At 32.9% G+C, this 25,297-nt stretch overlaps 1 protein-coding gene across 1 annotated transcript; it reads right to left on the reverse strand.

Moving 5' to 3' along the window:
• On the reverse strand, positions 1–25,297 carry LOC128180520 (glycoprotein 3-alpha-L-fucosyltransferase A-like). The gene is made up of 3 exons (XM_052848641.1): positions 25,239–25,297; positions 5,320–6,138; positions 1–173 (listed from the first exon to the last, which is right to left on the reverse strand). Exons 2-3 carry the CDS (start codon positions 6,125–6,127, stop codon positions 1–3), a joined length of 981 nt encoding a protein of 326 aa, XP_052704601.1. The 5' UTR covers positions 6,128–6,138; positions 25,239–25,297.

A 25,297-nucleotide genomic window follows, 5' to 3' on the forward strand; every position in this document is an offset into this window, starting at 1 on the left:
TTATTGGGGAGGGGTAAGTGTGGTCAAAACACCGACCCCATGTAGTTCTATCCATAACCCCTCACCAAAGTCGATCTGTGTGTCCATCCCCAGTGCCTGTATACCCAACACAAGGGTCAGAATACGTACTACCAGAGTCGGTGTACGTATCACCCGGTTCTCTATACACATAACTAGAATCAGTATACCCATTATCAGGACACCAGGGTCTCAATGCCTATCCCGAGGGTCAATGTGTCTTTGTGCTCAACACCAGGGTCTGTTTACACATAGCCAGAAATCAACGTAACCATCACCTGGGTCTCAATGCCTATCACCAGGGTTAGTGTACGTTTCACCAGGGTCTATATAAATGCCTTAAACCAGGGTCTGTATACTAGTATTTATCATTAGAGTCAGAGTGCACATCACTAGCGTCTGTATACCCATATCCAGAATCAGTATACCAATAACCAGGGTCAGTTTACCTATAACCAAGGTTAGTGTACCCAGTTACAAGTGTCTGTGCATGTATACGCGTAACCAGAGTGAGTATACCCATCACCTGGGTCTCAATACTTATAACAATGTTTTGAGAACCTGGTAATGGGCACCCAGACCCTGGTGATATGTATACTGACCTTGGTGATATGCATTAAGACCCTGGTGATGGGTCTACTGACTTGGTGATGGGCACACAGACCCTGGTGATACGTTCACTGACCCTGGTAATAGATATAGACATCCTGATAATCGTAATACTGATCCAGGTTATGGGTTTACAAACCCTGGTGATACGAACATTGACCCTGGTGATATGTACACTGACCCTGATGATACGTACACTGACCCACTTTATTTGTATGTAGACCCAGGTGATGGGCACATTCTTAAAAAAAATACATTTCTGCCTGTTTTTTATCATTTCTAAAGGCTAAGTAGTGTTACTAGTTATTCTACTTTCACTTTGCGGTTGTAATGCACTACATTTTGTAGCGGAGTGCACAGATTTGGTAGTTGTGAATAAGCAGGTGATGTGGGGTCTTAGTTGAGCGTACGTTTTATCCTCCTGCCACACAGACACTGGTGATACGTACACTGACCCTGGTAATAGATACAGACATCCTGATAATCGTAATATTGACCAAAGGATATGGGTATACAAACCCTGGTGATACGAACACTGACCCTGGTAATATGTAGACTATGCTATTAAAACATTTAAAAATCCTGATCCGTGGGGGTAGGGGGTTTGTTGAACCTTAAACTTCAATTTTACAGTTTATTTCCTTCCTTTCATTTCAGTTTTTACCTGGTCCCAAAAACACTGGGGGGGGGGGCAACTCTTTGTTAATTCACCTTTTATATGTAAATTTAAGAAAAATGTTGGCTGCGAGAAAACGTGTGCTGAAGGGGGTAGTCTCGTACCCTGCCCCTGCTCCACTAGTACTCCACCCCCCTCCCCCACTCCAATGCTAAGTGCCTGTTGTTTTCCTGTAACATTGCTCTTTATTGTTCTCTCAAATACTAATATTTATTCAACATTTTGTACACAACATTACTATCACTTTAAATGAACATTTATAATATAAAAATCGATTTTTCCTATACTGTTTTAAATTGCGCAAATATCAGTTCGAAGTTCCTCCAGTTTTCGAATTTTCTCCCAAAAGTTTACCGAAAAGTTGGTACACGCATACGCACATCCTGGCTATAATGCCTGGCTACGTCATATAAAATATTATATTTATATTTTTAAATATCCTTTACTTAGATAACCCTGCCCAATAATTTCATAAAAAAATGGGCGTGTCCTACAGCATAACCGAAAAACAGTATTGGCTGCGCTGCGTAATAATACATAGCATATGCATAAAAAACAGTGGTTTTAGAATGCTGTTTTAGAGTATAGAAATTGGAAATAATATAAGTATTAAAGTAATAAGGAATCATTCTTTGAATATTATGAGTTGATAATTTCGGTCAGAGCGTGGTCAAATCTATCATAAAGCCCTTCGAGCTTTATTTGATTTGTACACGTCCCGGCCAAAATCACTTGAGACTAGTAATACTCAAAGACTAATTTCCTATTCTTAAATTAATTCTATTCCAAACCGGTATTTTTTTTAAGTACTGGTACTGTACCAGTTATCGGCTAAGACCAGTTATCGGCTAAACTGGGAGTTCGGGTTTATAGCACGCAACAATCCAAGATTTTTTAATTCAGTCGTCTTTTTCGAATAAAGAAAAGTAAGTTTGCTTGAAAACTTGAAAAGCTTGAAAAAAAGAATATGTTTTATACATGAGCTTAAACGATCATTGTTTACCGCTGATTTTACATCTTTGCACTTTCAACAGTGGGGGATATGACGTAATAAGTTAAAAATAGAATATTACCTCTTTTTGATACGTTATTATATCCCTTCTTTGATTTGACATATAAAATCAATACATTTAACATGTATAAACAAATGGAATTCACGAATTTCCTAGAGATTCGTAGCGCAATTGAACGCCTGATTGCACGATTATGTATTGAATAGTATACGATTTGGTGTATTACCGTATGATAATAAACGAATTATTTTATGGGTTTTGTTCATAATGTATCATGACCCCGAATACTTTAGTCTGACCACACAAGGGGCATAATTCAAACTACATTTAGCAGAGTATAAAATCAACATGAACACGGATTTTTACTATGTTATTGTCACGAAGCCGATAACTGGTACAGTAAATCGTAATAACTCGGCAAATTCGGGGCATACTTAAAAGCACAAAACAAGATGTTTTGGGTTCTAAATAATGATATAAACTAACAGATTGATAAATAAGGAGTTCACTTTTTAAAGTATGTCAAGTTTTATCCAAAATTATCATGAAATAAGGAATTACGATAAGAAAACGTTAAATTTAAGCCGATAACTGGTACAGTGCCAGTATGGCGTAATCTCACGGTTTGGTGATGAAATGAGATGAAATATGCAGATATATGTTATCAAATCAGCATGCTCATTGATTGATAGCATTAATTAAAAAAAATTTGGGAATTTTGCGCAGAAACCGGTCGAAATAATTCTGTATATCCTGCATGGTATTTTTGTGAAAATATATAGCAGTTCTTAAATATTTTGTTTCTATCAATGTAGGAATTCTAGCAAAGCCGATAAAGTAAGGTGTCTTTTGGATTTGTTACATCTGTTACTATGGTTACAGCAACAGCTGTGACAATATGTCCCTCCACTTTTGTTTTTACGCCAGTTCACTTCATTTACCATTTCGCCGTTTAACGCCGATCAATTGATCGGCACATATCGTCGTACGCCGATATGGGACAAATGAAGTCCGCCCCGTTTAATTTGTTCCACAAAACAAGATATTTGTTACCATAAATTGGATGAAAATATGTTATAACCGATTTTAGAAAACCGAAATTACGAATAAAAACTTTGTAATAACGAATTCAAGAATTCGTTATTTCAAATTTAATTTGTTAAAACAGATTTTAAAATTTGAAACAACGAATTCAGCGAATTTGTTATAACAGATTAAATTCGTTTTAACAAATTCCTAAAATTTGTTATAACAAATTTAATTCGTTATAACGGATTCAACAATTCGTTATAACGATTTAAATTCGTTTTAACAAATTCAAGAATTCGTTATATCAAATTCAAAAATATTCTTTGATAGGTCCTAAATGGGCTTCCGTATATATCTGTACAAAGAAATGAAAGAATTACAGTAAATTGACGATGATCATTTTGGGGGGCCATTTTAGGCCCATATCAAATAAAGTCGTTTCGAGCATCAAATTGTTTTATTAATAAATTCAGGGAATTAGCGATTAATTAAAATGTTAGAAATAATAAAGAAACTATAAGGATGAGTTCATGATGTTAGTGAGAGTTTTCCCTCCAAATGTTTACTAGAACTGTTAACAATCAGTTATAATGTATGGTCATTTAACATTCACTTTTAAACACGTCAATCACTTTCGGTTTTGTTATTATGTTTCTACCCTTTAGTTGATCTAGCTTTTTGCAAGCAGAACACATTGACTCGCGAAATATTTCAGAGTTATTCAAAGAACCATATTTATCTTTTTCTCTCAGATATTGAGTATATAATTTTTCACTGGATCCAATTTCTTTAAGTTTTTTGGCCAATTTTTCCGGAGACGTAAAATCGAAAGTGTTTATGAAAGTTCCCTTTGGTAAATATTCACGTGCTTGAGGTGGACCATTTACAACTGGTATGATGCTCAAATTGTATTGATACGAGGGTCAATCAAGAAATACGAAGACAATGTGGCTCTCTATCATATATTTTTCATGAAAGTCATACTTAACAGATTAATCTGTGCACCAACACTTATGTTATTGATATGCGAAGTTTTAGTCCATTTGATGAAACAGTATTTTTGTTACCCCTTTTTAAAAACAACATGTTTTGTCACCACGGCGCACGGTAACGTTCAAAACATGACGTCAACATTAAACACGCACAGTTTATGGATATACCCCATCTTTATATCACGCTTAGTCTCTTGTGCCTTTCTCCTCACAATTTAAAATTGCACTGAACCACATAACATCTTATTTGCACACATTTGTTCGAGAATCATATGTAAGTTCTTCATAGTTTTGATTTTTTAACCGTGTATCTCTTAGTATACAGTTAGGATAACCCTGAAGTCGGTTGACGTTTCTTATTTTTTTTACCAAACATTTACAGATATTCTACTCTGTTTTGGACTGTTTTATATTCAAAATACAATTACCACCACCCCCACAAAATTTATTACAGTTAAAAACAAACTTGCAAATAATTGTTGACTTATTTTTTGCACCATTTAGCATTTTCACAGCTTGTGTCGGCTTTTTTCTGGGTTAAATCCATTTTGTTTGTACCTCCCGTTGCGCCGTGACGTCCGGCGACGTCGATGTGTTTTGTCAATTCTAAAGAGGACTATCTATCTTTAGTTACTAATATTTGTTCGACAAAACAATATATCCCATCATTATTTGGAACATAGAATACCATGACAATACTTTATTTGAGGTTTCAATATTATTTGGTTTTTAGCCCAATTTAAAGAGATATTGCTTTCAACATTATATGGTTTATTGTTGACATAACACAAATTTTGACCGTGCGCCGTGACCTCATTTTTGCAGGATTAGATTCTAAATAATTCTTAGAAATAAAGGAATATATTAACTTATTTCTTGCAAATTGTTTGAAACTATTGCTAAATTATGTCTACCAAATTTAGTAATGATATGACGTTGAGTAACATAGCTATGACAAAAGTCTTCGTATTTTTTGATTGACCCTCGTAGAAGTTAAATACTTTTTCTGTGGAGTAATCTCTACAAATATTATTCTCGAAGGAGAAATAAAACTTATAATCCCTAGAGAAATTCTTCAAACAATCATTCATAGCAGGAGTTCGAGTCCCACACTTCTTCTTCCCACACGATCCAAACGTGTCAATATCTATGTACTTCTGTAATTTTTCAATGTATTCTTTACGACGAGATGGGACAGGGCAGTGACCAGACATCCAAACACCGAATTTTGTCTTCTGTCGAAAAACCTCAGAATACTTTCTATGTATACTTTTGTCCAGTCTTATAATTTTGCCATATGGTCTTGAAACGTCAGCATTTCTACGATAAGACATGGTCCATTCGAATTTATAGTCCCAAGCGCTATTTGGCCAATGTGTGAATGCTTTGTTTTCCAGATTATTGAAAATCCAGACTTGAGATGTATTCCTCATGGGAGGAGTTCTTGGCAGAGTTGAATGAGTGAAGATAACACCACTACTTCTAAGTATATCAGAATTAACGGTTGATAATATACAGGTAGATCTAAAATTGCTACATTTGTTCGCTTGAAAATATGTCACTGAAGAATTTAAATAAAATGGAAGGTTGTACCACAAGATTACCAAAGTTTTGTTATTGATGGAATTTGATTCACCATTAAATGAAGTAGTTTGTGTGTCACTGTTCTTTATATGTGGATGAACATCAGTGAAATATATTTTTTCTGACGATGAAAAATATCCCAGAATAAAAACAAGAAGCATACCCGTGATACCAAACACAAGGAACGCCAGGTTGGTAGGCTTCATGCTTGAAGAACCTAAAGAAAAACAAATAATGTAAGTTATTGAAGAAATATTTTTAAGAGATGCTCCTCATGGTCATCTACACAGCTAATTAAATGACCAAAAAAAAATCATTCGTTAAACAAACATAGACGATTTGAGAATTATATTCTTGTAAGTAAAGGTAGGTTTGTAATAAGTATGAAACATCATACATTATACTTTTTACTATATCCATCTTAGGTGGTATCGGACATTTCAATATTATGACGTTCTTCCTATCAAAAGACACAATAAAATCAAGTTTATGCTTTTTTTCTTACCCAAAGTTGCAATTGCTATTTAACAGCGTAAAACAATGTGTTACAGCTTTTACTGGGAATCTAAAAGTTATTAGTCCGAATCCCTCGATGGCTTTAATTAGGGTCTTCCGTCTTCAGCGGAAGACCCTACTATTATTCTATTGTTTCTATTTCACTTTTCTTATTATTAAGGTCTTCCGTTTCCAACGGAAGACCTTATTGTTTTCGTTCGGTTTCTTTTTCCCTATTCTTTGTTTTTCTTACAAATTTTGTGTACACGATTTCTTAAAAACTACTTGGCCGATTTACGTGAAACTTTCCGATCTGATAGATATTGCTCTGAACCTTATTGGAATTTTTATTGGAATTTTATTTTAATCGGTACGTTACTTCCGGTTTTGAGAGGGTGGGCTTGTCCACGAAGGATCTCATAAACTAAAAAAGATTTTGAGTTCAAAATTTCAGGAATGATAGTCAAAAGAATGTAGATTTGCAATAGGGCATTTATAATTGTTCAGCGCAAAAAGCGCAGAAGCACGTCAGGGCTCCAAAAATGAAATTAAAAAAGTGTTGTGATTTTGCATGGTTGTCTTACTTTATCTTTTTTCTCGGAAATATTTTGTTAAGACATGTAGAACAAAAAAGATTTATGCTTAAAAGATCTTTCATTTGACATCAAGAAAAAGGGGCTGGCCTCTCTTGAAAAGTAAGTTCTTGGAAGTAATCGCTCTGTAACTAAAAAACGGTTAAGATTTCAATATGGCTGTCGCTGCAAAAGTTGTTCATTATGATCTTATTAATGCCCTAACAATAATATTTTGTTCGGTTATTGCGTAATATGAGAGTAAAAAGCTTGTTACCATGTATATGTTTTTTATTTGACAAATAAACGTGGTATTTGTGCGTATAACTGACATAATGGGTACCAGTTAACATACGGAAAGTGTTTAAACAGTTTAGTTATTTCTAGTGAGCACATTATGGATAAAAAATAAATGCTTCTATGCAATGCATTTGAGTCGCATTTAAAATCTAGCTAAATTCCGAGCTGTGTATGTGAACATCTTTGCCCGCGGCCGAGGAAATAGGTCGCGGCTAGCTGGACTAGCGAGCGGTCTGCCGTTTTCTAATACACAAGATTTGCGTCTTGCTGTAAAGCACACATGGGTTTATTTATGTAGCTGCAAACTCAATAATTCCGATTTTAACGATTTGAATAGTAAATAAAAAAAAAAATTATACCTCTACCTACTAACATAGACAGTGTACCAGCTTATATTCGGAAACTGTCAAAACAGTTTAATTCTTTTCTAGGGAAACACGATATGGGTAAAAGAACTGCTTTCATGCAATGCATTTGAGTCGCATTTAAAATCTAGTTGGATTCCGAGCTGCATGTATGTAAACAATAATACGTATCCGATCCACTGCCCGCGGCCGAGGAAACAGGTCGCGGCAGGACTAGCGAGCGGTCTACCGTTATCCAATACACAACATTTGTGCCTGGCTGTAATGCACACATGTGTTTATTTTATATAGCTGCAAACACAAAGAATTTCGATTTTAACCATATATTAAAAGAGTTAATGAAAAAAATATTATACCATTACCTACGAAGTAATGCTGTTTTGGCCTCGTTTTAAAAAAATATATATAGATAGTATGACTGTCAATGAAATAAGGCGTTCATTGTGATCTTGTATATGTCATAAAATAGTGTTATTGTTGGAAAATAAAATTTAGTTATTAAACTGAAAACATTTCAATCCCAGCACGTTAAGGGTACATTTACATAACACGGGCTGGGAGACGCCGCGCAAGTGGACAACCGATTCGCTGTAGTCTAGGACACAGAGAGAGAGAGAATTAAGCAGGGTGTAGAAAGTAACAGTTGAAATATATTTAATGAAAAGCGTTCGAGAAAAGGCAACTTAAGTGGTACAAGGATTGTGAACATTTCAGCGTGGTTTACACAAGGGGGTAAAACGACCACGAGTTTTGACAGATTTGGCGACAAAGATTTAAAAAGAGATTGATACAAACAAAAGTGCAATTATATTTTAAAGGAGATAAAAAATAATTAATCTATGTTTGCCATAAATACAAAATTTTATCATAAGAATATTTTAACATTTAGATCCGCTGGATATTTCCATTTCCCTTCAATGTTAGGTGCCTATTTAAGTTGCATGTTCCGATTTGTCGGCCATTACAGTATCAAATAATTTTCCATGCAAACCAATTGAATGATCTTACAAAGTTATAGACGTATTTACACGGAATTGCTCTCCTTTTAACGTTTAAAATATTCAAAGTAATTTTTAAAAATTGGGTATACAAAAAAAAATACATCATGTTAATGTTTAGAAAAGAAAACCGTTTGGTTTCATCTTTCGAATGATTGGTTTTATTCATTCTGCATGTTTAGCATCGATTATAAACAACGTAAACTTAAAAACTATTAATCAACAAATGTACACTGCTTTATTTTTGTTCTTTTAAATAGTCATGCTGTATATTTTATATGTTATGATATATCATATAAAAAGGAAAGATGTCAAAGTCGTAATACAAGCATACTAGCTTCGACATAAGGAGCTAGTCTAAACACAAGGCGAAATATTTTGTAAATAAAATTGTACATTGTACAGCAAACCTTGTCTCAGAGGGGGGTTCTAAAAAATTGGCCGGATAAGGCAACGCCCGGTTTAGAGGACATTGTTGCAAATTAATTAGTATTAAATGCAGTAGGTCTCGATCGTGCATATTCTTGTAAAATTTTCAATTCTTCTGAAATATATTAGATTTCATCGATTTTATTAACGGTACCAATTTTCATTTTAATTTTTTTCGGAAAACCCGGGCAATAAATCCATTACGGAATACATACGATGGAAATACTTTTTCAATCAAATTATCTTTATTGATAAATTCAAAAACATTCGATCCCTGAAAAGTGCACGCCTAACCAGAAGTTGTTAAACAAGCATTAACAAGTCAACGGATGGCTGAAATACCTAGTGGCGAGAATTGTTTTGATGCAGGGAACAATGGATAAATATTAATAAGAATGAGAATCTTATAAAAATAAATTGAGCATTTTGACAGAGTAATATGCAACTCTGTATGTGTAACCATGCAACGGGGATAACAAACGATATCGGCAGTCTTACTCCTGCAGTATCCTGAATCACGGCCTAAAAAAATGGGATGAACTATAACCTAATTATCTAATTTTGGCAAAAATGCGTATTTTATATAACAAGACCTAACGGTATAAACTGAAATGAGTTGCTAGTTTGGATCTATATTCACATTTGTTTAAATCAATAGCAACGACAGAAAAATTGGTCGATAAATTAATTGAGCATTAACTATATTGCAGAAGGCCGATCAATCGATAAGTGGCCGGGAGATAACTCTTACTAATTATTATCAGTGAGTTTTTTTCATAACGCCGGTTTACAGAATAGGCAGGATCCGGATTGCACAACATTTTAAACAAAAATGAAAGGAAAATGTCAAAATAATGTCGCCGGATTGGACAGCATTCTGGAATACACATATCCGGATTCAACGAGGTTCAACATGTACATTATTTTTTTTTAATTGAAATATGACTTAATTTACGGGAAAAAACTACTGCAACGTATATTATTGCCCACATACTTAGCCTGTTTAAACCATCGTTTAGTAGCGTACACTTATTTTATTGAAAATCGGGACTAAGCAGCTTTAACATTAAGATTTACATGTGTAAGACACGTTCTTTGTCACGTGCATGATCCTGTTGTCCTTTCTGATATATTTCATTTTTTTTCAAATAAAATATACAACATGACTTCATCTTTTCACGACATAATCATCATATCATTAAAGTTCTTTTTCCCTTTCTCATAACTTTGTAAGAAACTTTGGAATTCAACAATGTTTGGAGTATTCTTGATGTTGTCCCTGTGTATGGTAATGGCCCAGGCAAATCAAGTGGATCCGTCTTCTCACAATGTGGTACAGCGAATCAACTATGGTGTCATTTTTCAAGAACAGTCAAACATGATGTTAGCTCAAGAGTACTGGCTGCATACTTTTCATATTCCGTTGCCTGCTAGATTTAAGGTCAATAAGGTTCCATTTTGTTCACTTAGTACTACTCACCGTATTACTTCTTGTTTACTACTCAACAACTTTGCTAACTTTATCCATGGTTTGCATGAGGAAACTCTTTTACAATTTAATGAAACTATTAAATCTATTCATAACATGATCCCTCAAACTAAAATTACAAGCAATCAACGTCAAACACGCGCTTTGTTACCCTTTATTGGTTCCTTGTCAAAAAGTATTTTTGGTACAGCAACCATGGATGACGTTAATATTTTGTCTGGTCATATTAATGCTTTGAATCGAAAAACAGAGAAATTAGCTGAAGCTTTAGAACAACATGGTGCTCATCTTTCCTCTTTTATATCACTAACCGATAAACGTATGAAAAATTTAGTGCATGGAATCAAGGCTAATTCTGACTATATAACCAGTGTAGCAACCTCTTTTAACAACAAATTGTTTGATCTTGAGTCTGCTTTCACTAATGTCTCTGAAATCCTCATTAATCAGGTTAATCAAGCTTCTTCACTTAGAACAAATTTTGCAAAGTTAGAAAATGCAGTAGAAAGTCTCTTAGAAGGAAAAATTAGCCCATTTTTTTATTCCAAAACACATTTTGGCAGAGGTCCTCTCAAGTATTCGGCATAAACTTCGAAAGTCATACCAAAAATTTTATTTGATTTAATTGGATTCTTCATTTTATTACTCAAGTAATAAATTCCTTTTTGCTCGTCACAATAATGATTTGTTTGTAACAGTGAAATTTCCTATTTCCTCTCAGAGACTTCCACTGAAGCTATACAAAGTAATCAGTCTACCTGTACCAACTTCAGAAAATGTCACCTCTAAGATGCAAGCAACCCAACTTTTGTCACTGTCAGATTATTTTGCAATTACCCCTCATCATGATTATTTTTTGTCTTTAAATTCTCAGGATTTGTCTGATTGTGTTCATGGCACCTCAATTTTTTGTTTCTCTAATTGGCCACAATCCCCAATAACTGTTCCTGATTGTACCATGGCGTTATTCGCAAACAATGTTCAACAGGTTAAGGAATTGTGTAATTTTAGGTATCTTCAAAAGGTGTTAAATTCTAATATTATAGAATTGTCTTCTACTTCGGTTTTATTGTACAATACACCTACAGTTGTTCTTGATTGTCCCAGTGAAAAGAGGGTTTTGAAAGGTTGTGTTTTTTGTATATTCCATATTCCCTGTAGATGTTCGTTGTCTACAGAAACATTGTTTTTCGCACCACGTTTGGTCAGTTGTTATGAGAATATATCAAATTTTTCTGTTGTTCATCCTGTAAATTTAGCCCTTTTGCAACAATTCTTTGATGAACCTTCCCTACAACAAATATATGGAAACACCTTCTTCCCGACCCCTATAAATATGTCTATCCCAGAATTCATCTTTTACAATCATACAATGCATGATGTTTTAGCCAATGACCACAAAGCTCATTTAAATCTTAAGAAAATAGCTAATGCAGTTAAGAAGGATCAGAAAATTTTTAAGTCTCTTGCTGAACCCATGTTAGACGGTCAGATTGAAATTCCTCAAGAATGGCCTAATACTTCAGATATCATTACCTTAGCTTCTCTAAGTTTAGCAGGTATATGTTTTGTGTTATGTATTGTATTATGTATCAAGGTGAGGAAAATTTGTACCACCTTGTTAATTTAGAAGGAGGTGCACCATGCATCTTCTCAAAATGTCCCTTCATTTATATATAGAAAGCCCAGTAATGAAGCAGCTCTTCAAGAGACTTCTGATGTATTTATTGAATTAACTTGGGTACATGCTTCGGTCATCATATCGGTCATTGTATTGGTTATCCTTATAATTGTACTATATCTATTGTACAAATCTAAGTCGCAGAAAGGGTCAATTATAGCACTAGAGTTAACCTCCGGTGGAAACTGTGTTATAGTTCCTATTACCCGTTTATCACTCTGTCCTTCATACTATGTCATAACCAAACCAATCACTTCTGATGTTTCAGTATCAAATTTTCCGTCTTGTAAAGTAATTACTAAATGGTCCGAGTTCTCTGTTACAGATAAACAAACACAAACAACCATACAAATCCCTCACAAATTTTCTGTCAATCCGTTCTTACATTACAAGTTACACAACATTTTAAAACAACCCTTCAGAGCTTACGTAATCATTATTCACAACAAATATGCATTCCACTTGCAATAAATACATTATTATTTTTGGGCAATTTCTTTCAATGACTAACAAACAAAAAAAGAATTAACTTTAAATTTTTCCTAGTTTCTTTTAGTTTGATAATTTTCATTATTGGATTGGTTAAATGTTAAACAAAATTTTTTTTTCTCCAAAATTATCAGAAAAAAAATAGAATCACAAAACGTTACCAGACTTGTCTTCTTTGTTACTAACCAAATTTTGTTTTTCCATATTAACAAGCTTAACAGCATATTTTTTGTTTTTGTTTTTTTTCTCTTAACTTTTTTTCTTGTATTCAGTCAATTTTTTTTATATAATGTGATGGTATTTTCATGGTTTCGTATATCATTAGAATCAACTCAGGGTTATTGTATATCATTTTTTTTCTCTTTAAAGAATCACTTATAACATGTATTTTTTTTTACTCCCCTCAATACTTTGCTGTTGTACATTGTTAACTGTAGGTATATATAATAGTCTTTGTTTTATTTTTTTTCTCTTGGTTATATACCAGTGTAATGTTTCACCTTGCTCCTCTTAACTTCTTCTTTTGGTTTATTCTCTTTTACTACAGTAACTATGCTTGAAATTTGAGCTTTCGAGGACGAATGTAATTGGAGCAAGGTCGAAAGTAGTCATGTTGTATATTTTATTTGAAAAAAATGAAATATGTCAGAAAGGACAGATATGCTTATTAACAGTCTATGTGTGTTTAATTAAATATATATGAGTTAAATTGTTTTGTGTAGAATATTAGTAGAGGAATTTTTAGTCATAGTTTGTTGGATAAAGTAGAGTAGTAAATTTGTTGTATTGATCTCAATATTTTGTTCAGGGTTATGGTTTACAGCAATGTTCACATTTATTGCATTTTTCTTTTAATTCAAAATTCATTACAAAATGTTGAATATAATGTTTACTTTAAAAGTCGTTTTCGGCATATCCAACAGTTGCAGTTTTTTTTTTGTACAAAGCAACGCTGTTCAAAGTAAATACCTAAAGGTTGTCTAATTACTTATCAAAACTTATCCTGTTAGGTATGCGGAGTAACAAGGTCACAAAAATGTCGTATTATGTAATTTATTAGTCCGACGACCAAGTTAATTTACATATGGGTGTTACGGTGTTTATAATTGTTATTAAGGTTTCCTTTTATCATTTTTACATAGTGTCAAGATCAAGATGTGCTCAGGTGTCAGCAGATTTTTCTTTGTTAGGGGATTAACTACGTTAACTTAATTATTTCTTTATGACCAGTGTCCATAGATCAGGGTCACGTGGGTTAATTTTTAATTACCAAAATTGTGTCCGAACAAAGAATCTAAATTTTGATTGGCTGAAATAGATCAGGGAAGCCCAGGTCTCCGATTGAGATAGCGTACCCTACCTTGGTCATTCTAATCGGAGACCTGCAACAATAAACATCATCTTTTAATTGTCTAAAGGCTTCCCTGTTCTGATTTCAGGTAAAATATGGTTTATGTTATTTTTTTTATTTAAAGTTTATTTTAAAAGTTTAACCATTTCTAAAATTTTAAATGCATAAAAGTTTGTCATGCCATTTTCAAGTTTAATGTGTTTGTAAGAAATTTGAGCTTTCGTCTAAGTTAAAGTTTTGATTTACTTCATTAATTTTCTTAGTCGAGCTATATTTGATTTAAACCTTGTTTTTCTATTTGAAATTGTTAACTTTAGTTACAATTCTGTCTTAGTCTATGAATTCATTATTTTAATCAGTTAATTATAGTTATTTTTGTTTATTGATTCATAACTGACACCTGCGGCCCTTGCACTTTATTTCTTCTTACAAACTCGGAAATAGTTATTCCGTTGTTGGTTCTTGAGTTTAAAATTGGTTTACTGCACAGCGATGCAACAGTTAACTTTTATATCGTAAGTTTATACTTTAAATACTTAATTGATCCTTATTTAAAGGAATACTCAGGTAAATTTATGCATTGTTTGAATTACCGCTTCGTTGGTGTAAAGCCTCGTTCATTAGATTAACTGTTAACTCTATTTACTTCTATAAGTTCGAATTTCCTCGACAATTGTTTACCTTAACTTTTATTAATGAAAATGTCATTGTTTATATTTTTTATACAGAGTGATTGTTTTTATTTTGTTTAATCACTCTGATAGTCACCAGTGTTAGGTAGGCTAGGACACCCACCTTTGTAATGCGTAATGCAGATAGTGTCATAATTTTTATTGTGCCTGGTGACTAATATTATGTTCACATTCTAATCGGAGACCTGCAACAATAAACATCATCATTTAATTGTCTAAAGGCTTCCCTGTTCTGATTTCAGTGCAATCGTCCCAAACCTTTTGGACTGGACATTGCAAAACGGGTCCTCACACTGCAAGCGAGTTATAGAATTCCCCCTATACAAGCGTAGTCAAAAACACGACACGACACTGTACATGAATTATTTTCAATACATGTTTATTCTGAAAAAAAGGGGTCACCAATTCCATTCACAACTGTTATCATTCATAATCACGAGAGTTAAAGAAAAGTTTGAATTAATCTCAACTGTTATGTATCCAAGGAATCTATTGATTTTATCCTGTGTTACGTAGTTAGGTGATTAGGTTTTAAGGGGTCAAACGTCCAAAATTTTGATTACCCAGATATGATTTGATAGTTGATTTTTCATTTGATATCAAGAACAGGGGGCTTGTCTATCAAGTTAGAGGACCAGACGGCTCTAAAGTTGTTCATCATGAGCTCTTTACTGAAAGATAATTTGTGAAAGGTCATAAAAGCAGATATGTTACCTTACAGTTATGTATCCAAGCAATGTAATGATTTTATCATGCGTTATGTAATTATAGGTTTCCAGAGGTCAAATATCAGAAAAATTAATCAGCCATATATCAGAAAAGAAAAATCTTTGGAAATGCAGTATGGAAAAAAGATGCTCAAAATGCTATATTAAACAATATTCAACTTTCAAAATGTCCTTAAACGGCCCTTATAAGGGGATAAGGGATCGGCCCAAAAAAACTTTCTCTCACACGGTAATGAATTTCTAAACACTTGTTGAACAAAATGTGTTTAAAGTTAAACGATCTTTCATTTGATATTAAGAAAAAATGGATTGACTCCTCCAATTTAAGGATCAAGATGGGCCTAAGTCTTTTATGTTTTGTGATAGGATAAAAGAGCAAAATTAGGTATAATACGTTTATATATCCTAACAAAATAATGATTTTTTCATGCGTTACCTTAATAGGGATTTTAGGGGTCAGAGGTAAAAAAGTTTAATCTTTTCTCAATTCGAAGAAATGCAAGTATTTTAAAAAAAGCAACGTAAGAGAACTTATAAAAAGCATTACAGGAAAGCATTGGTATTCAACTCCTTTTCCAGATCATTTTTTTTTGTCGAAAATGAAAGCCGATGACGTCATATCACATTCTAAAATCGGACGGAAGACCCCCTCGTTGCTCGCAACGAGATCGTGTCTAGTTCTTTTTATTCTTTTTTTTGTCTTACAAATTTTGTGCAGGCGATTTTTCGAAGATGGCTCATTCGATTTTTTTCAAATTTTAAGGGGTTGATGTGTCGGTATCTGAAGTTTGTACCACCGTTTCAATTTTTTGATAATCACTTCCGGTCGGAAGTTATCCTCCCTTTTATGATTTTTAAAAGTCAATTTTGTCGGCTAGAGATCCAAAAAACGAATAAATATATATGGCTGAAATTTTCAGTGAAGATAGACAACCACTTAACCTGTTGCAACATTGTCATAAAATCGTCCGCCGTCACCGGAAGGAAATATAAAAAATCGGTTTTTTCAACTTTTTGCTTTATACATATTTTTCTAGAGACTCTTTCACTGATTAATAATATGTATTTTTTTTTAATCGATTGATGCGTTCCCGAGATATTAAGCATCAAATTCCTGAAGCGAGAGTCCGATTAGCTCAGTCGTTACATTGGTGGACATGTGCCCAGGCGACCTGGGTTCAAGCCCTGGCGGCCGGAATTTTTTTTTCCTAATTTTTTGGGCGTTAATTTACAATTTAGTCTTAAAAGTGAAGGATTTTATCTCATTTACTCAAAAATCGGACGGAAGACCAACTCGTTGCTCGCAACGAGAACGATCTTTATTTTTATCTTATTTTAACTTTTTTTTGAAATTTAAAAAATCACCATATTTTGTTGTCAAATGCTGAAAAATTTGAAAAATCTAAAATGGTGAAAGAATTTTTTTATTTAATTGTACTTCTATCCACACCAATATGGTCAGGTGTCCAATACCACTTTAATCTGAACATTGAAGAGAAAGTTATTATGATTTAAGATACACTCGTACACGAGTTCATTAAGAAGTAAAACGGTAAACTTCACCGTGAAGCTATCTTTTATCTCTTGTTCACATCGAACACTGACCTTTGAAGGTTTAAATATCATGACCCTTTTAGATTTTCCAGATTAAAACATAACCAAGTTAATAAGTTGTTTCAAATAAAAAAAAAATGTTGTTTGACACAAATTTCTGAAAGGCTGTCTAAGACGGGACGTTTTCGTGCAGATCTTACTGTACCATTCATCAAACACATCAATTATCACTCATCGAGTGCGTTAAAAAATCTTCAACCAAATCTTTTTCAAACCCTTATAGCAAATAAAACGATCATTGTTTCATATTGGGAGGGGTCATTGGGGGCATGTTTTGGGTGTGCAATGCTCTCAAAATGTTTGTGTTTTAGTTATAATACATATTAATATGAGTTAATACATATTGATATGATATCAATGTTTCCTTTGACACAGTATAGTCCATCAGTTTTTATCATCACTATATACATATATACATCTTCTACCGACTGTGTGGGGGTGGGTTGGGGGTGGGGGTAGGGTCCGGGATCCCTGATGCAGTACGTCACACTCCTTGAAGCTCAGAATTACGTTGACCATAAATACCTACTAAATCACAAAGAATTGTAAAGAGAAAATGTTTATAAAAAGTTCTTTAATTGGTTTGTGGTTGATAATCTCATTGTGTGTACATACATAAAAAGAAAACGACAAGTAATGCTGATATCCATTGGTGAAAAAGGACTGATAAGTTTATTTATTGATTAAAACATAGTCTTCATGCGCGGATCTAGAGGCATTAAAGGTTGGGGGTCAGGGGATTTGTAAATGAAAGTTGCCTACATGTTTATTGGATGTAAGATATTATTTCTTTCCATGATGTTTCATAACAATAACCAGAGAATGTTTTGACATGTAAAATTTGTAAGAAAGTGTGGTTCATAAAATAAGCATTTTGAAATGCAAAAGGTTTGATCACATTATGGGTCTAAATAGAGCAAAACGACGGAACAGATGCAAAATCCTACTTTTTTACGGCTGATTTTGTTGTCTCTTGGTGTTCTCTGTACAAATTTCGAACGTGTAAATATGACATATTTCTACAATAAAAATGTCGCTTTTTAAAAAAATATGGAGAGATGACCCAGAAATGACTTTTTATGTACCTTTTTAAATTTTTTTTTTTGGAGGAAAAAAGTCTAGAGATATCACAATGTTGTTTTGAACATTTTTTTTTAAACCACGTATCGTTAAGTCTTGTATAGCCCTCTTGTTTGGTCCTGGATTAGTAAATACAACCATGAAGTGTTTTTAGGTTCAAATCCTCTTGGTGATTTAAAATCTTTTTTAACCTTTTTGTTTTGAAATGTATGTTGTTATTACATTATGTTGAATTATAAAATACCGGTATATTCATTTGTCGTTATTGATTTCTGTCGTATTAACAATGTTTTCTGTCCTTATGGACTAGTTTAGTTAAGGAATGAATTCAATATGTGTTTGTATTATACGATATAAAATGGTTTGGGGCAGTTTACACTTTATAAACCGCGAAGCAGTTTATAAAAAGGGTAAACTGTTTCAAACCATTATATATCGTATAAAACTAATAAATATTGAATCCATTGCTTATAAAAAAATTGTTTACTCTTTATTGTAGATAATAACGGTCATTTGACCTTTAAAATGACGTAAAATTGTACAAAATTCAAACGTAACGTCAGGCGTATTGATACGTTTTTGACGTTAGTCATACTATGACGTAGGCAACATTCTTTATACGATATAAAATAATATTTTAGCCAATCAGAAATTTAAGCGCGTTACAACCAGAATTAAATTGTTATGATATACAATATAGCTGAATTAAAATAGATATGCTTTCACATTTCCTGTATAACTATTTATCGGTTTACCCTTCATTGTCCTTTTTAGACAGCTTGTGATTTTTTTTAATAGTCGGATGGACATGTACTTCAACTTCAACTCTCAACATAGTTTGAGTAATCAATTTCCGTTAAAACCTGTACATATAGCATTTCGCGGTTATAGACAGTTAAATCCCAAACCCAATTCAAATGACTGACAACATATACGAGGCCGGCCATTTTGAACATTTAACTTTTTAATCGTAATCTCCCCATAATGAAAAGACGAAACTTTTCATTTTGTCAAAATATCTGCGGTAAATGATTCAGTTTATTTCATATTTCAATCAAAAGAAATTTTATCCATTAATTCACTGAGGGTTTGTATGAATTTCATTTTTTTTTAAATATCCTAAAAAAAAAATTCCTTTGATTGAGTATTTTCATTTGACGACTGTTATAAAATGATATCGTGAGCAATTTGATCGTTATACATTAAATACTTTAAACAAGGTTTATTTACACATGGATACTGAATTGCAATGCTTCATATAAGTGAATTACAAGTGAAATGTACCTCTCTCTCTCTCTCTTTTCTCTCTCTCTTTTCTCTCTCTCTCTCTCTCTCTCTCTCTCTCTCTCTCTCTCTCTCTCTCTCTCTCTCTTAGTTTCTTTAAACAAATGTTGTGTAAACAAAATGTTTAAACTGTCTGATAAAGATGGAGTAAAATATTTAAGACAAGATCACGGAAGGAACTCTATCCAAATGTTTAAAGTGTCTTATAAAGATGAAGTCAAAAAATATGACAAGATCATCGAAAGAACTTTATCTACCAATCCACTGATTCTACGCGCCACAAAAATGAATATACCACATGCACAGTGTAGGAACCGAAGTGTACGGTTTCAGGTAACGCTTTTTGTCAAAGCGAATAAACAAATAAAAGAGTAGCTCTGCGATCAGTCGAAGCTTTTCATCAAATGAATGGAAAAGTTTTAAAAAAAACACCTTCTTTAGCAATCCAATACGTCATGGTAATAAACTGACACAAGTATAACATGTTGTACTCCTTTTGCAACACGATTTTCAATCAACATTATGATATTCACATTTCAAAATTGAAAATACGATCATTAGGACTACAAAGGGGACATGTAGAGGTAGACATACACCTTATGAAAGAAATCTGACCTGGAAATTGATGTCATTGTAAATAAAAGTTTTTAAAATCATCAGATGATCATCATGAGTTATACTATACGCGTAGCGCAATTTTAAGCACATATTTGGAATTTTACCATACGCATAGATCTCTAATTAATCATTGGTTTCGAATGGGAAGTTAACTCAGTAGAACGACTATTGTATGAATGAACTGAAGCAACGCGATTTGAAAAAATGATACCTTTTTCAAAGTACGTTTAAATCGTCAATTTTAACAGACTTTGATAAGAAATTAATAAGGGTTAATGTCAAAACATTTTTGGTTTACTTTTATATACAATAATTGATTGTTTTAAACTGTTTTGGCTCAATGGAATATATTTAAAAAAGAATCCAATGTATGCTCTGCTAACTTAATAACAGGTTCTCGATTAGAACTAATTTACTTTTCCCAAAAGCTTACGTAGTTTGACAATTTAAGCATAAAAAAGAACTGGGGAGATTTGAATAAAGTTATAAATTAAACTGCATCGCTTAGCAACTGTATTTTCCCTTTTTGAGTATGCAGCAAATGTTGATTTGGTACATTGAGCTATTCCACAAACGAACGGATTTACATATGTTGATAATGGCGATCATTTTTTTATTATTTAATTCGTGGGGCTAATTTTCGTGGATTGTGACTTTTTTGTTAATTCGTTTGGATATAATTTTGTGGATGCGTTCGTTACTGTTTCAATAACAAAAATAACTGTTTCTAAAATTGTTTTCTTTGAGGATTTAAATTCGTTGGGAAGGGTTACCAACGAATACTACGAAAATTGAGCCACCACGAATTCTAATGCTTCCACAGTTTATCAACTGGTCTCCGGTACATGTTCTTATCAACAAAGTTAACATGATGTAAAAAAGGATAGTTAGTTATGTTAATCAATATAAAAACAATATCATCTTTTTAAAGATGAGTGCAAAAAACCTACACACCCTATGCTTAATTTTTCGTTTATAATAATCGAATGGTTGTCAATGTAACATTATAATCAAATTTAATGAGTTTTATCATTTATTCAAATACTACTCAAAGCACAAGGCTTCTCATTCAAGAATACTTGAAATTTTATTATTATTCTCTTTTGTTTTTCTTGAAATTTTAAACAACTTGTACCAATTTTGTTAGAATTACAAATGGGAATTTAAGGTCCACAATTGGGACAATATTAGGAAACTTCCAATTGGGACTGGGGCCTAATTTCGGCACCAAATCAGCCCCTACTCAAAAAAACTAAACAATGTACTACTTTGCCCAGTGTAAACGGCACTACGATCGAAACTCTTGCATATGTGTCTCAATCTCAATATAAACCAGAAAGTTTTAAATGTTGGCAAAATTAAGTCATTTTTGTATAATAAAACTGCTTTAAAATAACTACCTTGGACCTCAAAACTACTGTGAAATGTAAGTCTTCCGCAAGATTGTTTTATTAAATGCTAATTTTATATAAATGCAACAATAGCTTTAGAAGTTAAATTCAAGCGTCAAACGAGGAAATATGTGGTTTATGATAATGAATGTTATCCCTAATACGCAGGTCATATCCCGAATGAATCACCAAAGTATTTCACTGTTTAAGTATCAGTAGCAACATGATATCGTCACTTGCATTAACTATTGCACCGGTAATCATCTTGCCAGTCACATTGCCAATCATCTTATACCTTGAATATATCTTTACACCAGAATGCCAAGCGGTGAATTTTATTTTCATGACCACCCGTATTTCTCATATTTTACATTCATTTAACCTGCATGCCCCTTCTCTGGTAAGTCATGGTCTTTATGCACAGACGTCAAATTCTTTGTTGATTAAAAGTACCTGTGTTTCATTCCTAGGGAATAGGCTTACATATGATCCAAATACAAGATATATCTATCACAACAAGATCTACCAATACAATTAACTTAAATCTGTTTCTTGAATTCAGTCGAGGGCAAATGATCATGATACAATGTTGTGTGTTGTAGAAACAGAGGGACATTAGTGTGTTTGACTGAATTCTGCTTGCGGAGGGTTCAATTTTTTCTTTAGCTCATATGCACAATTATCATCAGTCCACTATAAACATCTAGGGCCTTCTGAAGACATGGTTCAATATAGTCTACCTTTGCGATGATTATAAGAAATGGTTCAAGTTCAAATATGTCATGTATGTTGTCAGGAAGAAGCATTAAGTTCTAGCTTAATCTACTACATTGTTGACCACATCTAAAAGTCAATGTCCCATGTCAGCTTCAGACATATTTTTTCATCATATCAAATCTTGGCAACTATGCTGCATTGATCAACTTTTCAAAACATCACTCATTTCCCATAAGATGCCTTCCGTGTGTCACCTACAGACTTATTGCAGCACTTCCAACATGCAGTAATTTAAGTACTCCTTTATATGCAAGCTACTTGTTCATCTCGACTCATCTTCATGCTTTACCTTGTTTCTTGTGAGTAAAAACATCACAGTATGCATCTCATTACAAGGAATTGAAGCTTTAATATGTACCATAGTACAACCACTCCTGATTTTCACAAATATTCAAGTTGGTAAGGCAGCTACTTCTCCACCCAGCCAGGTGGTTTCTGCTATTTGACACAAGTTTTTACAGATAATTTCATGCATGGCCACATGCGAAGGCCAGTCACATAGCTACTTTTATTACGATCACATTATCACTGTCCGGAGCCTATTCATACTTCAACTCTACAATAGTCTTTTAAGTTACATTACTTCGATTACAATTACATCCCAATTGCAAATTATTAAACCTATTTGGCCTACATACTTCTTCCATCATAATAGCTATCACAATCATGTAATTTTCGAGTCATCTTAAAGCAAAAAATCAAACTTTATTTCAGATCATGGTTGTACTAACCATTGCTAGCTCCAATCATACCACATACACATTTACAAGTCAAGATTTATGCATACCCATAACCGACCCTAATTTTAAAACATGTGATGGATAAAATACAATGGGTCGTAATGCCTTTGAGCTTTAATACACTGAATAAAAAATGGTATGAGATTGGGTCAACTTGTACTTATAACCCAATCATTTATACAATAGTATTCTAGCTGACTTGCTGACTTACAATGTCTCGTTAATATTACACCTATTTAACCTTTATGGCTTCATGGATTTAAAAGTTTGACATTTTATAATTATCTATCAACTAATTTTAAACATGTTTAGCATACAATGAGTACATACCCAAACAGATCAATTTTAAGCCATGACCAAAAACGCCAGTCTGTGTTCAGCTGATATCTTTTATAAATAACAGCGTGCCATTATGTTCTGCATAGACATTTCTTTAAAATAAGTGGTAACAGCCTTAAATCTAAATATAAGCTAAATCCAAAGATATAACCCGAGTACATGTAAACATGGTATATGTGTAAAAAGGTAAAAAAAAAATTACTCACTCGCACTGGTTGTTAATTTTTTTTTTTTGGAATAATTTCCTAAAAATGCGTTTTCCTTATAATGATAGGTACATTCCTTTTATCGTGAGACGCATCTGTTAACTCTGAGAGTATATGAAAAACAAAACAAAACAAAAAGACAAATGCACAACGTCAATGCAACACACATTTTCTTGTTATCTGTTATATTGAAAGTTAAAGATTTAAGGAAACTATATATTGAATGATAACAATGATCAAAATTTACAATATACTTAAAAATTCTATCGCATTAAGTGAAAAATATACTTTGTTCTCTATTCGATAATTGCAAGAACCAACATTGGTACACGTTTCCTCTTCACAAAAGGAAACGCAACAATCAAGTTTCCTATTTAATTGAGCAATGTAAGCTTTTGAAAAATGCATAAAACATCAAATTTAATCATCTTCTCTGAACACTTTAACTCAACTGATTCTGTTTTGTTCTGTTTTTCCCTAAAAAGTATTCTGTTCTAGTAAAGTGTTGCAGAGATTAAACGGTAACAATATCAGAAATAGCTCAAAAGGATTTGATATTTTTCAAAAAAATAATCTCCCTGGAGGTCGGTATCCATTTCTATTGTTTTTATAATATGATGCACAGGTTAAAAAGTGAAGGATCTTTGACAACATTAACTGTTTATCACTGAAAAAGCCCCTTTCAAAAAAGAAGATCCAGACGCATATACTTTAACCGCTGGAAATGCCTTATACTTTGTTACCTTACAATTTAGATTTTGAAAATATTTCCATCCATTAAGTATTATTCACTAGTATGTTTCTTAAGTGTAATTTACACCACTATAGTAACTGAAAGGGCTGCAATCTGCAAGCTACATGATCTTATTCTAACTAGTTATATCAATTTGTCAAAACCTTTATCAATCTAAAAGAAATTACAGACTGCGCAAAATAATCAGGATGTCAGACTGAAATCCCATATTTCTTTTGTCTATTCTACTGATGTTAAATTTTAAATTGGAAACAATTGTACCAACAGAAATACGCAAGTCTTTAGTATCAAAATATATTTTGTTTGTTTGTGCTTTGAAATGGTCATAGTATGAATGTTATCTTAGTAGTCTTTAACACGCGATCAAAAAACCTGAACTTTATTTATTTTACAACGATTGATAAGCAAGTTCTGCAACTAATACTAATATCTTTCGTTGGCACGGATGTTAGCAAGAATGGGTCATTGGTGTGGGAAGAAGCCGAAGTACCCGGAGAGAACCCACGTGTCCAAACAGGCGACCAAGTTACCGCGATAGACCTTAAAAGGTTGATGGGACAGGTAACAATAATTTATAAATCGATCTACCGTTAATTAGCCATTTATAATGTCTAAAATAATATCATGCTAGTATTTCTATTTCATTTGTAAGAAATTTACATTTGAATATATGTTTAAATGAAATATCGTTTTTAAGATTGTTTGCGTTTAATTTTAATGAATTTGAAATTCATTTGTCTACTTAAAAAGGGTAACTTAGTAGATATATATATATTTAAGAAGTAGTTATTTGTAATAAGATTCAAAATTTCTCAAATAATTTATTAAACCTAAGATGACTTTTTGCAAACATTTTTTTTTCTAGATAAATTGAATGGGATTACAATTGTATAAATAATACAGTATATAAGAAAAAACAACCTACCTTTAAAGCTTCACAAACATTACAATACACAACCAAATTGATAAAATATAATTTTGGTG

The sequence above is a fragment of the Crassostrea angulata genome, chromosome 4 (assembly GCF_025612915.1).
Source record: "Crassostrea angulata isolate pt1a10 chromosome 4, ASM2561291v2, whole genome shotgun sequence".
NCBI classification, from domain to species: domain Eukaryota; kingdom Metazoa; phylum Mollusca; class Bivalvia; order Ostreida; family Ostreidae; genus Magallana; species Magallana angulata.

Coding starts and splice junctions, on each gene's coding strand:
- LOC128180520 (XM_052848641.1), bottom strand. CDS start 6,127: ATGAAGCCTACCAACCTGGCGTTCCTTGTGTTTGGTATCACGGGTATG. Junction 174..5,319: donor AGTATTTAACTTCTACGAGG/GTCAATCAAAAA, acceptor TACTGATTCTAG/TTATGTGTATAGAGAACCGG.